The 17,396-nt window shown below is 45.3% G+C and overlaps 1 protein-coding gene across 1 annotated transcript; it reads left to right on the top strand.

Annotated features, from left to right (window-relative positions):
• The first annotated feature begins 639 nt into the window (after positions 1-639).
• LOC111981292 (rab9 effector protein with kelch motifs) lies at positions 640-17,208 on the top strand. The gene is made up of 18 exons (XM_024012510.2): positions 640-863; positions 1,207-1,279; positions 1,368-1,410; positions 1,584-1,662; positions 2,090-2,178; positions 2,533-2,679; positions 2,922-2,973; positions 3,563-3,663; positions 5,077-5,162; positions 5,253-5,334; positions 5,622-5,707; positions 5,969-6,056; positions 6,219-6,267; positions 6,710-6,803; positions 7,606-7,706; positions 7,878-7,962; positions 8,129-8,233; positions 16,682-17,208. Exons 1-18 carry the CDS (start codon positions 781-783, stop codon positions 16,784-16,786), a joined length of 1,548 nt encoding a protein of 515 aa, XP_023868278.2. The 5' UTR covers positions 640-780; the 3' UTR covers positions 16,787-17,208.
• Positions 17,209-17,396: the final 188 nt, after the last annotated feature.

Here is a 17,396-nt window from a genome sequence, read left to right on the forward strand (position 1 = left end):
TTTACGCATCAGCTTGATGTCTGGTAAAGGTTGAAAAAACTGGTCTGAGACCAGATTGGGGGATAAACACCGTTCCCTGCAGGCACGAAAGAAGGACGCGCAGTACCCGGAAACAACGAATCAATTGTGGTTAATTCTCTGGTCCAAATAAAACATTTAGTTGTGGTTAACTGTATTGAATTGAAATAGCGAGCATAACTCAGCTTACTCTGAGAAACATGAGCTGTTTTCAAATATTCAAAATAATATATTTGGGAGGCCAAATGAGGAAACATATGCTGCATTGCATTCTAGGTGTTTTACTCAGAAATACCATGTCAAAAAAACGATTAACCCATTGATTTTATCACTGCTCCGATGCTTTTAGGATCACCCACCATATAGTAGAAAATTATGCATTGCCTGTTTTTCTTGCAGGTGTAATTGAATGAAGCGCCGCCTACCAAGGTCCTTTTTTGTTCATGGTAAATTTCTATTGCATGCTCAAAGGTGTATACCAGGTGGGTAAGTCATGTGAAACGTATTGCTTTACTGGTAGTTTGTGCTCCATGAGGTCTGTTTGTGGTCATCACTAGGCAACGAGAGTGTTCAGTTTACAGTACCTGCACGGCAAAGGTGTGTCTGTAAGAGGACACAGTGCTTAACCAGCAAACTATTCTAGGATCACCTGGGGCAGATTCCTTCTCCACCAAAATATTTATGGTACATTATTTAACACCAGGATTACTTCAGGTTGGCACTTTTGTCAGTAAAAAATATTGATCATCTTTAGAGCTTTTTATGCCTGTTTCTGTAGACAGAATGGCCTTAGCAAGTGGACACTGGGTTGCCAAGGAAACTAACGGTAAACCGCCAAGCCCCAGGTAAGTGTGTGTGTGTGTGCTTGTGTGTGTGTGTGTGCTTGTTGCTTGTGTGTGTGTGTGTGTGTGTGTGCGTGTGCGTGTGTGCGCGCGTGTGTGTGTGTGTGTGTGTGTGTGTGTGTTGTGTGTGTGTGTGTGTGTGTGTGTGTGTGTGTGTGTGTGTGTGTGTGTGTGTGTGTGTGTGTGTGTGTGTGTGTGTGTGCTCACTTTTCCCCGTCATCACCTCAGGTATGCCCCCAGTATTTTCTTAACTTGGCTGAACATGGCTTTCTAGAAGCAGATGGGAAAACAACATAGTTGTTTCCATGTTTAATTTCTCAATTTCCACATATCTCCACCTTCCCAGGCACGGCCATGCGCTAGCTGTGGCTGGGAATATAGCTTTCCTGTTTGGAGGGGTGTCCACCATATCCCATGAGGTAAATCTCACTACCTTATGCTACTAATTGGTAAGCCTATCTAAAACATTGCAATGAACCTAACAATGTATTTCCCCTTGTTCTGTAGGAGGAGCAGCCAGTATATTTGAATGACTTCTACATGCTCACAGGTACAGTATAATTATACTCAATGAGCTCAACCCAACACATGTAGGCTACAACTAAATACCCCTATTGACAGTCAAGATTAATCATAATACAAGCCTTCTTAAACATGCAATATAATGTCATTACTCACATATGATTACTCACTTCACTCTACAAACTTGTATTGTGTTTCTAGTTTCAGCCACTCACATCACATGGGAGGTGATGCCACAGAATGGGGTTGTACCCTCAGCAAGAGAAGGACACACACTTTGGTAATTGATATACTGTATAYAGCATCTTAACAATTAGGATATCTCAATTACCATTTGAATCTCAGACCATACTAATACGGTATGCTATTTGTCTACAAATCAACCATGGAGACATTAATTGAGACATCTGTTAAGTCTACTGCTTTGACATAGGTAAGATTACAGGGCAGGAAGTCCCTTGGGGCGGCAGGTAGCCTAGTGGTTAGAGTGTTGGGCCAGTAACCGAAAGGTTGCTAGATTGAATCCCGAGCTGACAATGTATAAATCTGTCRTTCTGCCCCTGAACAAGGCAGTTAACCCACTGCTCCTAGGCTGTCATTGATAATGAGAATTTGTTCTTAACTGTCTTACCGAGTTAAACAAAGGTTAAATAACATTAAAAAAAATGTACATATATACTGTAGATATATTCTCCCTGCCTCCGCAGTGTGGTTAAAGGCAAGCTCTACCTGTTTGGAGGAGTGGCCAGTCCGCAGGCTGGAGAATGTCTTCCTGGAGTCTACTGCTTTGACATAGGTAGGATTACAGGGCAGGGAGTCCCTGGGTTATTACAGGGAAGCAGTGTATATGATAAGAAGGAACTCAGCCGCGACTCAAAGATGAAGGCTAACATAATTGGTTAAAACTCCAGATTCTTTGCCACTTCCAGTGTCAAGGGATGAGATGAAAGAGCTTAACTCCCCCAAACTAACATTGCCGTAACAACAACAACTTTGAAAGAGTAGTAGCTGTAGCGTTTATTATTTTCACGACCCATGCCATGCTTAGGGTGAGATTGTTCATTACTGAGTTTGCTGTACAGTTTATTGTAACTAAAACKACACAGTTTAACACTGAGTAAAGCATGCCCTCTGGTCTCATTGGCTATAGTGTCATTGACGTGGGAGCGGCTTGCCACAGGGGGTGTGTCTCTTAGAACCATCAGACACAGTTCCGTCTCCGTGGGAGACAATATTTATGTCTACGGTGGGCTCCTAGACGGTGTCCCCACTGATGACCTCATGATGTTCAACACAGGTCAGTGTGGGCCAGGGTGGAGCCATGGTCACCACAGGTCAGTATGGGCCAGGTTGGAGCCATGGTCACCACAGGTCAGTATGGGCCAGGGTGGAGCCATGGTCACCACAGGTCAGTATGGCCAGGGTTGAATAATGCTGCCGTGGAGGTTAACTTTGGTCAGAGGAAATATTTATTTATGCATGTAGAGTAATGCATCTCTTCAGTCTCTTTGGTTCAGAGTGTGACTACTTGTATTTCAGTCTCTCTGAACTGGACCCCAGTCAAGACCACTGGCACTCTGCCATCTGCAAGGTAATTTACACCAACGTAAACATAAGAAGCCTAACTAGTGGTCTCAAATGACAGAAATTAGCTAAAGATTCTCCTGTTGAAAGGATGCATCATTACATTTGCTGGGTTTAGCTAATATTGTACGCCAGAAGACTTGTTTGTTAGCTGTGCTGCATTCCATCACAGAGTGTGCGTGAAAGGTTGCCATGGCACAGTATGTTGACAACGGCAACCAATAGAGTAACGGACGACCTCATGTGAAACTATATCTGAATGCCATCTGTCTTCCATTGAAGCCCCACAGTACTTGGCACGGTTCAGTCATGACCGTTCCAAGGACGCCCAACAGTCTAGTACGGGCACTCTCATCCTCATCCCAATCCAAATTCACACAGCCCTTGCCTTGCAACAACAGGCTATAGACAACAAGTTTGGCTTCATTTCAGTTCAGTTCAGTCCAGTTCAGTCCAGTTTTTTGTCAGTACGAACACTTATTTTAGTTTTGACAGATAACACTGTAGCCTAATATATCCCTTGTTGACATGCTCTGATCCTGCAGATGCAGCCTGCTACAGTATTTGCCTGTGTCTGTGATGTTTTGTCTTTGTAGATACAACCACACGTTTGCTGTAGTCAGTGAGCAGGTGTTCATGTTTGGGGGATGTGCTGAGGATGGCTGCTACTACAAAGATGTTCATGTTCTCAACACGGGTAAARAAATGCTAGTGCTCCTACAGACTTTGCATGGGCTGATATACTTTACATTTGACTTTGCTTTACACATTTTAGTAAACCCATTGTGACATCATTAGAATAGGGGAATGTTCTAATCAAACCAAAACCTCAGTAAACAACTGTGATGCAAGTTTGTAATTCTGAATCATAAATTACATCAAACCGCTGTATTGCTGTTATTCTAAACTCATTGTGACATCAATAATACATTATTGATGTCACATTGGAATTGTCAGAATAGATGCGGTAAAGAGGTCAATCGAACTCTACCAAAACAATGGAATTTCCATGAAAACGAGTGGGGGAAAGATGCTGTGGGGGAAAGATCCCGATTCTCCTCATTGCACCCATCAAAATTAGCTTACATTAGGCTATTGTTTATATGTGTATTTTACACTATGTTGAGGTAAAAATCTGAGTATAATCCTTGTATGGAGGTCAACCCCAATACATGTTCATGTCATTGTCACCAATCAACTGCATTACAGTTCAAAACTACTTTGACTACCACTGACGATTTCTGTGTGCTAGCTATGCTACCAGCTTATACAAACAGTAGTTAGCATTTAGCAGTCACTTCTTCTAAACCTGAACAGGGACTACTTCTAAATGTTATGCAGCGAAAACAGAGAAATATATCCAAATAGGACTTCAGTAACCACATTGTGGGCCTGTTTCAATACATCAATCATGACGGATTTGACAAATATCCACTTTGTTAGATCAGATTTGTTGTATGTGCGCCAATCCGGCATCCATCTTCTTTCCCTCATGGTCTGCATTCCATTGACCTCTTTGCTGCATCTATGATGCTGAACTTAAGTGACCTCATCCTCAAACAGCCTACATAGGGTTACAAAAGGGTTCTGTGGCTGTCCCCATAGAAGAAGCCTTTTTGGATCCAGGTAGAACCCTTTTGGGTTCCATGTAGAACCCTTTCCCCAGAGGGTTCTACATGGAACCCAAAAGGGTTCTATCTGGGACCAAAAGGGTTCTACCTGGAACCAATAGGGGTTCTTCAAAGGGTTCTCCCATGGGGACAGCCAAAGAACCCTTTTTGGTTCTAGTTAGCACCTTTTTTTCTAAGAGTGTAGTGTGACTTCATTAATGACATCACTACCAGCAAACCACTATGACGTAATGTTGTAATTCTACATTTATTGTGACATAAGTAGTGCATTATTGATGTCACAGTGCAATTATCCGAATGGGGCTCAACTTGTCTGACCTCATCCTCAGACAGCCTATTCCGACATTATGAATAAATCACCAGCAGCAAACCACTATGATGTAATGTTGTTATTCTAAACTCATTGTGACATCAATAGTGCATTATTATGTCACAGTGGAATGGGGCTGAAGTGAACTAAAGTGACCTGTCATTCTCAGAAACCCTGGTGTGGCAGAGGTATGGTGTGAAGGGGGAGTCTCCCCTGGCCTGTGCAGGTCAGACCCTCACAGCACATCATGACAAGGTATAAACATCACACTAAATGTCCCCTCACCACCTACCAAAAATTATTCATGTACTCATGCTCTTATTATGTGAATATCATTCAATTCAGGATATTTACTTGTTTGGTGGAAAATGCACCAGTCAGGATGGAACAGTCACATCAACAAATGAAATTCATAAACTAAGCATTGGTAAGTCAAACAGCATCATCATGGTTTCCACTATATTAGCATGGGCATTTGAATACTGCATGTTTGCTGCCCTCGTGTGGAAAAAGTCCATGCACAAAATTCCATCCCTCGTTCCTTCAAGCAATTATTATTTGTTTTCAGCAGTTTGAATAAAGATCCCAGGTGTACAGATAAAGGCCTAGTAGCTGACATTTCCCCTCTTCCCTGTCTCCCTCCCTCCCTCTACTTGTTTCCCTCCCTGGTCCCTCTCCCCCCCCTCCCTCCTCTCCTCCATCTCCCCACTCCAGCTAAGATGAAATGGAAGGTGCCTCTCTATGTGGGGATTCCTCCGGCCCGCCGTCATGACCACACAGCCTTCATCCTTCACAGCCATGTGTGTGTGTGTGTGTGTGTGTGTGTGTGTGTGTGTGTGTGTGTGTGTGTGTGTGTGTGTGTGTGTGTGTGTGTGTGTGTGTGTGTGTGTGTGTGTGTGTGTGTGTGTGTGTGTGTGTGTGTGTGTGTGTGTGTGTGTGTGTGTGTGTATGTATGTGTGCGGTGTGTGCGTGCTTGGATACGTGTGCACGCACGTGTGTGTCATCTGTCTATCTCTTCCTCTATTTCTCTCTCTTAATGACCTGGTGTTTGTATTATGCAGATATATGTATTTGGTGGCAAAAATGAAGAACAAGAATTCAATGACCTGAAGGTGATGAAATTGATTAACCCATCCGAAAGACAGCCAGGTAACACAGCCTATATTAATTTCAAAGATATCCAATACTTGGGTAGTTTTTTGCCATTCCGTTATACTTTTACATCTTTCTTCAACCTTTATTCGTGTATCTCTGGGAGTTTGATGTAATTTGATAAGCCGGTTCTGCAGTTCCTTTCTGTTCTTCTAATAGTGATGAAGGAGATTCTATCTGAGTTTGGGCTTCAGGGAGTCAGCCATGGGTTAGTATTTTGTTATGTCAGCTATCCTATTCAAACTACAATTAACATTTTGCTCTCTTTTGCAGACTTATTTTTCTGGTTTGATTGTGTTATTTTATGTTTACCTACAGATGTAGAATCTGAACCAGTCTCCTACAGCAGAAAAATAGTCCTGCATCAAAACAGGAAATGTCTATTATTGTGTGGATTTTAATGAATATTTTTTTTTTGTAGTGGTTGATATATTTTTCATAAGGGAAAATCAAGTCTGAAATTTTTGTGGAAATTATAAAATTTAGAAGCCTTTTTAAACCCCAATTACACTACAAGTTTTACATTTCCTGCTTTTGAGGGAAGTTATTTTTCAACAGGATGATCAAGTTAAGATCCTACACCTACACAGTTACAGTTATTCAAATTAGGTTTCAGGTTTCACAAAGCTTTTTCGCTCTCATTTGATCAGCTTCGCGCCGACAAAGGTCCCCAATGTCAAATATGAGCTGAGTGAGTCTCCATCTCTGTTTTCTGTGAGGACGGATGCAGCTGCCTCTGCACAGGTGGGTCACATGAAAAGCAGTGAACTTTTCATCAAACTGCATAGAGGCATTGTTACTGTATGATGTAGTAACTTAGTAAAACATTTTAAAGCAGTCAATCAATCAATCAAATACCCAGCCTAAAACCTTAAAGAGCAAGCAATGCACATGCAGATGCAGAAGTACAATGGTTAACAAAAACTCCCTAGAAAGGCAGGAACCTTGGTAGAAACCTAGAGAGGAATCAGGATCCGATGGGTGGCCAGTCCTTTTCTAGCTGTGCCGGATGAAGATTATAAGAGTACATGGCTCGGTCGTTCTTCAAGACGTTAAACCTTTTGTAGATGACCAGCTGGGTCAAATAAACACCACAGTTGTTATAGAGGGTGCAGCAGTTCAACACCTCAGGAGTAAATGTCAGTTGTCTTTTCATAGCTGAGCATTGAGAGGTCGAAACAGAAGGTCGTCCGAAAAATAATTAGAGAGAGAAAGGGTTGAAACAGCAGTTCCGGCACAAAGTAGCATGTACGGAGAAACAGGTCAGAGTTCCATAGCCTCAGGCATGAACAGCAAAACTGGATCGGTAGCATGGCTGGGTGGAGTGGGAACAGGGACAGGCAGGAGTCCTTAGGCCAGGTAGTCCTGAGGCATTGTCCGAGAGAGAGAGAGAGAGAGAGAGAGAGAGAGAGAAGTCAAACTTTCCTTAAGAAAAGCCCACCTTGTAAGACATGCTATTATATCCAGGTAGTAGCAACTTGCTCACATACTGTTTCTATAACAACTTGTAGTCTGTATGTTTATCGTGCTGATGTTACATCATTAGGTTATAGCCCAAAGAGACTTCAGTGCCGTCCGAGATGAGGCGATGGATATGATCCATAAAGCTTTCTCCATGCTTGATGGAGAGTTCCAGAAGCTTGACAGGTATAATGTTTTCAATCTAGGTCCAAAGTTTGACAAACAGATCACCTTTGACAAACAGGTCAAACATTTTCCTGACCAATAAACTCTTCATTAATTGACTGAGTGACTGACAAACCGATTCATTCATGCATGCATTCATTCATCCATTCAATAAGTTATTCATTACTGTAGAGAAAGGTCAGAGCTTGCTCAGTCTGCAGCTGCTCTTCAGTACAAGAGAGAAGCTCACCAAGCCCACCATCAGCAACAGGAGGAGGTAAAGGCTCACTCATAGTTCAAGATTATCATTCACTCACTCATTCACTAAATATGTAGCTTTCCAATAGTTCCCCTTTTTGTGTGGGTGAATAATTTCTATTCTATGAAATAATGGTTTTCCAGGAAGAATGATGGAAGCTTTGTTTGTGGTTTTGGTGTTGCAGGAACTACAGGAAATGCTTGAGCGACACAGAGCCCAGAATGAGACCTGGCTACTTGCACGGGCAGAGGAGAATGACAAGGAAAGGAAGGGGCTGTGTAAACTCAGGGTTTGTAGTGGTTACTAACCACACACACACACGCACACACGCACACACACAAACAGTAGCACAAACATAAACATGCATGCAGTTCCAGGTGTAGAATTAGAAGTGTATTCCTGAAGTGTAGGAGATTACATGTGAAGTTGTATTCAATTCAGTTTTATTTCTAGTGGATGATCACATGACATTATGGGTTTTTGGGGAGTGTTTGAGAGTTGTACCTTTCAGCACTAGGCTACCAGAAAACCCCTCATCTGTTCAGAAAAGGTAGCCATCCACCTATGAATACGCCAATGTGCTTTTGCTGAAGTGTACGCTCAATGTCCTGCTGAAAGCCAAGTATAGGGCATCTTTTTTCCATAGAATTAGGAATTAGAATACTAGAACTGAGATGAACCTTCTTATGATGGTCCAAGGGTCAGCCATGTTTGTCAGGGAGTTGGTCAACCATGGTTAGCCAGTGCTCTGATAATATATTGTGTAAAACAGTAAATGTGAAGAATTGATCTGCACTGTGCCTTCAGAATGTATTCACACCCTTTGACTTTTTCCACATTTTGTTGTGTTACAGACTGAATTTAAAATTGATTAAATTTAGATTTTGTGTCACTGACACAATACCCCATAATGTCAAAGTAGAATTACGTTTTAAGATTTTTTTAAGCAAATTCATTTAAAAGGAATAGCTGAAATGTATTGAGTCAATAAGTATTCAACCCCTTTGTTATGGCAAGCCTAAATAAGTTCAGGAGTAAAAAGTTGTATAATACGTTGCATGGACTCACTCGGCATATTAGTGTTTAACATGCTTTTTGAATGACTACCTCATCTTTGTACGCCACATATAATTATCTGTAAGGTTCCTTTAGTCGAGCAGTGAATTTCAAACACAGATTCAACCACAAAGACCAGGGAGGTTTTCCAATGCCTCGCAAAGAAGGGCACCTATTGGTAGATGAGTAAAACAAAACAAAAAAGACATTGAATAGCATGGTGAAGTTATTAATTACACTTTGTCTGGTGTATCAATACACCCAGACACTACAAAGATACAGGCGTCCTTCCTAACTCAGTTGCCGTAAAGGGATTTCACAGTGAGGCCAATGGTGACTTTCAAATAGTTACAGAGTGAGAGGATGAATCAACAACATTGTAGTTACTCCACAATACTAACCTAAATGACAGACTGAAAAGAAAGAAGCCTGTACAGAATAAAAATATTCCAAAACATGCATCCTGTTTGCAATAAGGCACTAAAGTAAAATAGCTAAATATTGGCAAAGAAATTAACTGTATGTCCTGAATACAAAGCGTTATGTTTGGGGCAAATCCAATACAACACATCACTGAGTACCACTCTTCATATTTTCAAGCATGCTGGTGGCTGCATCATGTTATGGGCATTCTTGTCATCGGCAAGGACTGGGGAGTTTTGGGGGAGATAAATAAAAATGGAATAGAGCTAAGCACAGGCAAAATCCTAGAGGAAAACCTGGTTCAGTTTTCTTTCCAACAGACACTGAGAGACAAATTCACCTTTCAGCAGGACAATAACTGTCAAAACTTCTGCTGACGTCGGTTCCTCTCCTTRTTCGGGCGGTGTTCGGCGGTCGACGTTACCGGTCTTCTAGCCATCGCCGATCCATTTTTCATTTTCCATTTGTTTTGTCTTGTTTTCCCACACACCTGGTTTTCATTTCCACATTACGTGTTGTGTATTTAACCCTCTGTTCCCCCCATGTCTTTGTGTGGTATTGTTTGTTTGTAAGTGCTTGTGCATATGTTGACTGGTGCGCGTCGGGTTTTGTACCCAAGTTGTTATTTTCTTGATGCCGTTGGTTCTGCTCTCCTGTGTCTGACTTCCCTGCCACCAGTTACGCACCCCTTACAGAATACCACACCCGAATATGGAGTCACCAGGAGCAGGTGCCCCTGGTATGGAGATCGAGGAGCCTGTCCAGGAACAGACAGCGATGCTCCACCATCTCGGCGCCGCCATGGACCGCGTCGTCCAAGCTATGGACTGCTGGGAGAGACGGAGAGTTCATCCAGCACCTCCACCAGCACAACAGGGGCCTCCACTACTCACTCCCCCTGCACCCGGTTCCAGTGGGATTCGCCTCACCCTCCCCGGGGAGTACGATGGGACGGCTGCCCGCTGCCAGGGTTTCCTGTTGCAGTTGGAGTTATACCAGGCAACCGTCCACCCGGCTCCTTTGGGCCGTGAGAGGGTGTCCGCCCTCGTCTCATGCCTCTCGGGGAAAGCCTTGGAGTGGGCCAACGCCTTGTGGGTGGAAGGAGATGCGGTGCTGGACCACTTTGAGGAGTTCACCCGTCGTTTCCGGTCATTCTTCGACCGCCCACCCGAGGGCAGAGCAGTGGGTGAACGTCTTTTCTACCTGCGGCAGGGAACGAGGAGCGCACAGGAGTTCGCTTTGGACTTTCGGACCCTGGCCTCCGGAGCAGGATGGAACGACAGGGCCCTGATCGACCACTATCGCTGCAGTTTGCGCGAGGACGTCCGTCGAGAGTTGGCCTGCAGGGACACCACCCTCACCATCAACCAGCTGGTGGACCTGTCCATTCTGGATAACCTGCTGGCTACCCGCGGACGTCCAGATCGGGGTCTGTTGGTTCCATCCCCCAGCATCACCGCTCCGATGCCCATGGAGTTGGGAGGTGCTGCGCTCAGGGAGACCAGAGGAGGTTCCGTCTCGTGCACCATCTGTGGCCGCAGAGGTCACACTTCCGATTGGTGCCGGGTTGGTTCTTCTGGGGGTTGAGGCAGCAGGCAGGGCACTCTGGCGTCACCCCAGGTGAGAAGGCACCATTTTCACCCAGAGCCCTCTGTTGCACACATGTTTTTGTTCGTTACTTTTCCTGAATTTTCCCCGCATTTCCAGCATAAGGCGCTCGTCGATTCAGGCACGGCTGGGAATTTTATTGACAGATAATTTACCCATAGTTTAGGGATCCCCATTGTTCCTGTAGATATGCCCTTCCCAGTTCACGCCTTAGATAGTCGACCATTAGGGTCAGGGTTGATTAGGGAGGCCACCGCTCCTCTGGGCATGGGGAGAGAATGGAGAGAATCAGTCTCTTTTTCATTGACTCTCCTGCGTTTCCCGTGGTGCTAGGCCTACCCTGGTTAGCTTGTCATGACCCCACTGTTTCATGGCAATGGAGGGCTCTCACGGGGTGGTCGCGAGAGTGCTCGGGGAGGTGTTTAGGGGTTTCCGTAGGTGCTACTACGGTGGAAAGTCCAGACCAGGTCTCCACCATGCGCATTCCCCCCGAATATGCCGATTTGGCTCTCGCCTTCTCCAAAAAGAAGGCGACTCAATTACCACCCCATCGACGGGGGGATTGTGCGATAAATCTCCTGGTAGACGCAGCACTTCCCAGGAGTCACGTGTATCCTCTGTCACAGGCGGAGACGGTGGCTATGGAAACATATATCTCCGAATCCCTGCGTCAAGGGTACATTCAGTCCTCCACTTCCCCCGCTTCCTCAAGTTTCTTTTTTGTGAAGAAGAAGGAGGGAGGTCTGTGCCCGTGTATTGACTATCGAGGCCTTAATCAGATAACTGTGAGGTACAGTTACCCGCTACCTCTTATCGCCACGGCGATTGAGTCAATGCACGGGGCGTGCTTCTTCACCAAACTTGATCTCAGGAGTGCTTACAACCTGCTGCATATCTGGGAGGAAGACGAGTGGAAGACGGTGTTCAGTACAACCTCAGGGCATTATGAGTACATCGTCATGCCGTACGGGTTGATGAAGGCTCCATCAGTCTTCCAAGCCTTTGTAGACGAGATTTTCAGGGACCTGCATAGGTAGGGTGTAGGGGTGTACATTGATGACATTCTGATATACTCCGCTACACGCGCAGAGCATGTGTCCCTGGTGCGCAAGGTGCTTGGTCGACTGTTGGAGCATGACCTGTACGCCAAGGCTGAGAAATGTCTGTTCTTCCAACAGTCCGTCTCCTTCCTAGGGTACCGCGTTTCCACCTCAGGGGTGGAGATGGAGAGTGACTGCATCTCAGCCGTGCGTAATTGGCCGACTCCCACCACGGTAAAGGAGGTGCAGCGGTTTCTAGGGTTTGCCAATTACTACTGGAGGTTTATCCGGGGTTTTGGTCAGGTAGCGGCTCTCATTACCTCACTGCTGAAGGGGGGACCGGTACGTTTGCAGTGGTCGGCTGAGGCGGACAGGGCCTTTGGTCACCTGAGGGCTCTGTTTACCTCGGCTCCCATGCTGGCCCATCCGGATCCCTCTTTGGCATTCATAGTGGAGGTGGACGCGTCCGAGGCTGGGTTAGGAGCAGTGCTCTCTCAGCGTTCGGGTACGCCACCGAAGCTTCGCCCCTGTGCCTTCTTCTCGAGGAAGCTCAGCCCGGCGGAGGGAAACTATGACGTGGGGGACCGGGAGCTGTTGGCTGTCGTCAAGGCTTTGAAGGCGTGGAGACATTGGCTTGAGGAGGCTAAACACCCTTTTCTCATCTGGACTGACCACCGCAATCTGGAGTACATCCGGGCGGCGAGGAGACTGAACCCTCACCAGGCAAGGTGGGCCATGTTTTTCACTCGTTTTGTTTTCACCTTTTCTTACAGACCAGGTTCCCAGAACATGAAGGCAGACRCACTGTCCCGGCTGTATGACACAGAGGAGCGGCCCATGGATCCCATCCCCATACTCCCGGCCTCCTGCCTGGAGCCGCCGGTAGTGTGGGAGCTGGACGCGGACATTGAGCAGGCATTGCGTGTAGAGCTCGCTCCCCTCCAGTGTCCCGCTGGGCGTCTGTACGTTCCGTCTGCTGTCCGTGACCGGCTGATCTATAGGGCCCACACGTCACCCTCCTCTGGTCATCCAGGCATCGGTCGGACGGTGCGCTGTCTGAGTGGGAAGTACTGGTGGCCCACTTTGGCTAAGGACGTGAGGGTTTATGTTTCCTCCTGCTCGGTGTGCGCCCACCTGCACAGAGGTAAGCTGCACCCCTTACCCGTTCCACAGCAGCCATGGTCACACCTGTTGATCGATTTCCTGACCGATCTCCCCCCATCACAGGGAAACACCACGATCCTGGTTGTTGTGGATCGTTTCTCTAAGTCCTGCCATCTCCTCCCGCTGCCCGGTCTCCCTGCGGCCCTACAGACTGTGGAAGCCTTGTTTACACACGTCTTCCGGCACTACGGGGTGCCTGAGGACATAGTGTCTGATCGGGGTCCCCAGTTCACTTCGAGGGTCTGGAGGGCGTTCATGAAACATCTGGGGGTCTCGATCAGCCTTACCTCGGGTTTTCACCCCGAGAGTAACGGGCAGGTGGAGAGAGTAAACCAGGATGTGGGTAGGTTTCTGAGGTCTTATTGCCAGGACCGGCCGATGGAGTGGGCAGCATTCGTGCCCTGGGCAGAGATGGCCCAGAACTCTCTCCGTCACTCCTCCACTAACCTCTCCCCCTTCCAGTGCGTACTGGGGTATCAGCCGGTTCTGGCTCCTTGGCATCAGAGTCAGACCGAGGCTCCTGCGGTGGACGACTGGTCCGGCGCGCGGAGGAAACATGGGATGCCGCCCATGTTCACCTTCAGCGCGCCGTGCTGCGCCAGAAAGCCGGCGCAGACCGTCACCGCAGACCGGGTCTGGCTCTCGACCCGAAATCTGCCCCTCTGCCTGCCCTGCCGGAAGCTGGGTCCGCGGTTTGTAGGGCCATTTGAAGTCCTGAGGAGACTGAACGAGGTGAGTTACAGGTTACAGCTTCCCCACGATTACCGTATTAACCCCTCGTTCCATGTGTCTCTCCTCAGGCCGGTGGTGACTGGCCCACTCCAGGAGTCTGAGGTGCGGGAGATTTCTCCACCCCCTCTGGACATTGAGGGGGCCCCGGCGTACTCCGTTCGTTCCATACGGGATTCGAGGCGTCGGGCGAGGGTCCTTCAGTACCTCGTGGACTGGGAGGGGTATGGTCCGGAGGAGAGATGCTGGGTTCCGGTGGAGGACGTGTTGGACCCTTCAATGCTGCGGGAGTTCCACCGTCTTCGTCCGGATCGCCCTTCGCCTCGCCCTTCGGGTCGTCCCCGAGGCCGGTGTCGGCGCGCTGCTGGAGCTGCGCGTCAAGGGGCCCGGTACTTTCACAACCTCTGCCGAAGTCGGTTCCTCTCCTTGTTCGGGTGGTGTTCGGCGGTCGAAGTCACCGGTTTTCTAGCCATCGCCAATCCATTTTTCATTTTCCATTTGTTTTGTCTTGTTTTCCCACACACCTGGTTTTCATTTCCTCATTACATGTTGTGTATTTAACCCTCTGTTCCCCCCATGTCTTTGTGTGGTATTGTTTGTTTGTAAGTGCTTGTGCACATGTTGACTGGTGCGCGTCGGGTTTTGTACCCAAGTTGTTATTTTCTTGATGCCGTTGGTTTTGGAATTAAACTGCTCTGGCTATTACCTAGTTCTGCTCTTCTGCGTCTGACTTCCCTGCCACCAGTTACGCACCCCTTACAATAACCTAAAATACAAGCCCAAATATACACTGGAGTTGCTTACCAACACGACATTGAATGTTCCAGAGTGGCCTAGTTACAGTTTTGACTTAAATCGGCTTGAAAATCTATAGCAAGACTTGAAAATGTCTGTCTAGCAATGATCACCAACCAACTTGACAGAGCTTGAAGAAATTGAAAAAGAATCATGTGCAAATATTGTACAATCCAGGTGTGCAAAGCCCATAGAGATTTACCTTGAAGACTCACAGCTGTAATCGCTGCCAAATGTGATTAGAACATGTATTGACTCAGTGGGTTGAATATTTTGAATTTTTCTTCCACTTTGACGTTACAGAGTATTTTGTGTAGATGGTTGACAAAAAAACGACAAATCAATTTTAATTCCACCTTGTAACACCAACAAAATGTGGGAAAAAAACAATGGCTATGGATGTGGAAATCAAGACCGTTCCGAGCGGCACCAAAAATGATATGTCCAAAGGGCATCCGCGTCGGCTCGTGCTTACTGGGGTGTAGCCTACCATGTCGGCCTGCATTGGAATTTTATGGATGCCCATCTATGTGGTAGGCCCACTGTTTGTAAAACAGACAGTTGCGTTGGCTTTATTTGTCCTGATGTCTTTGACTAATCAATTTGGCTAGCCAACTTTATCAGAAGTTATCGTGAGCCTATTTGAAATGTGTTTACACAGTGGGAAATGCAGAAATATAATTTTTTATAGCTAGGATCAGCTTGTAAAAAAAATTATGGATACAAACTTGAAACCACTGATCATAAATGGGATGAAACTCCTGGACAATAGTTGTGATTGTCCATTCCATATTGTCCATGTTACTTTGACCTGTACCGTTTTTAGGATATGTTGTTTATTAACATGACAGCACATTTTYTATTTGATTGATCGCCATTTGGGTTAGGCTATTTGCAGTGGTGTAAAGTACCTAAGTACAAATACTTTAAAGTACTACTTAAGTAGTTTTTTGGGGTATCTGTACTTTACTTATATTTTTACTTCACTACATTCCTAAAGAACATAATGTACTTTTTACTCCCTACATTTTCCCTGACACCCAAAAGTAGTTGTTACATTTTGACAGGAAAATGGTCCAATTCACACACTTATCAAGAGAACATCCCTGTTCATCCCTACTGCCTCTAATCTGGCGGACTCACTAAACACAAATGCTTCATTTGTAAGTTTTCTTGAGTGTTGGAGTGTACCACTGGCTATCCGCCAATAAATATAACAAATAAAATTGTGCCATCTGTTTGCTTAATATAAGCAATTCGAAATGGTTTATACTTTTACTTTTACTTGTGATACTTAAGTACATTTTAGCAATTCCATTTACTTTTGATACTTAAGTATATTTAAAACCAAATACTTTTAGACTTTTACTCAAGTAGTATTTTACTGGGCGACTTTCACTTTTACTTGAGTCATTTTCTATTAAGATGGTATCTTTACTTTTACTCAAGTATGACATTGAGTACCTTTTACACCACTGGCTATTTGATTGGAGAAACCTGCATCATGATGTAAAAAGTGTCCATCTCATTACATTGTCATACATTTTATCTGCATGATTTATGTAATTTTTTTKGACGGAACGTTGGTGGATCGCTGCGTGCTGGGAATGGTCAAGCAAAATATTTTGCTGTCCCTGCCTTTGACAAAGTGGGCACTGCTTATTACAGGGTGGCATCAGCGCTCAACTAAAAAGCTAATATGCAGCTAATATGCCACTGGTTGAGAAAATTGCTAATTATTWTTGGGCAGAATTATTTTAGGTTTCATGTGTTATTGGATGTGCGTCTTGGACAGTTTAGCTCCGAAAATGCCGTCCTCGTCAATCTGCCGCCATAGGCGGCCGATCCTTCCTAATGTGAGGGTCTAGTAATTTAATAGGATCTTTTTGCCTTTTTCATACATTTTCCCTCTCTCTTCCAAGGAGGAGATTGTGCACGAGCAGGGGAGACTGAAAGAGGAGCAGGAAAACATCCAGAAACGCAGCGAACACCTCCTATCCATCATGCAACAGTTTAAAGGCATGTAAAGACACGTAACCATGGCAACCAACTTGGACGTGCCGAGTTTGTGGGTGTGGCTTACTTTCCCAAGGATGACCAACTCAAAAGCGTCTGTAAAAAGGAAATGTGACATTCATTTGTGTTTTTCCAGTCGTGGGTGTGTTTGATTGGTTAGCATTTTGTATATAGCTAAGATTAATTGTTGTTGTCTTTTGCCAGATAGTCATAATATCTTTAGCGAGACAGGGGGATAATTTTGACACTGTCAAAAGAACAAACACCACTCAAGGCATTTGTTTAAACCTCAGGAATGGTTGCTAAAAATTCCTAGGACATATCAAAATTGGTCATGAAAGGTCTAAGCAAAATGTTGTAAAGCAGAATAATTAACTGAGTTGTAGATTGATGTAGCCTAATCATATTCATAAAAATGTTGGATTATTTGGCATATCTTGTCATATCTGCATAAAACAACTTTCTGTTCCCTCATCTTTCAAATAATCCTACACTGAAGGCTTACATTTTTATGAACATACTTTAAAATAACTGACGGAATGTTATATTCTAAATGTGGGCAAACCAGATATTTTCTTAGGCAAACCCTGTATGGGAATAGATAACTCACAAATTAAACCA

This window comes from Salvelinus sp. IW2-2015, linkage group LG20, assembly GCF_002910315.2.
Source record: "Salvelinus sp. IW2-2015 linkage group LG20, ASM291031v2, whole genome shotgun sequence".
Taxonomy (NCBI): domain Eukaryota; kingdom Metazoa; phylum Chordata; class Actinopteri; order Salmoniformes; family Salmonidae; genus Salvelinus; species Salvelinus sp. IW2-2015.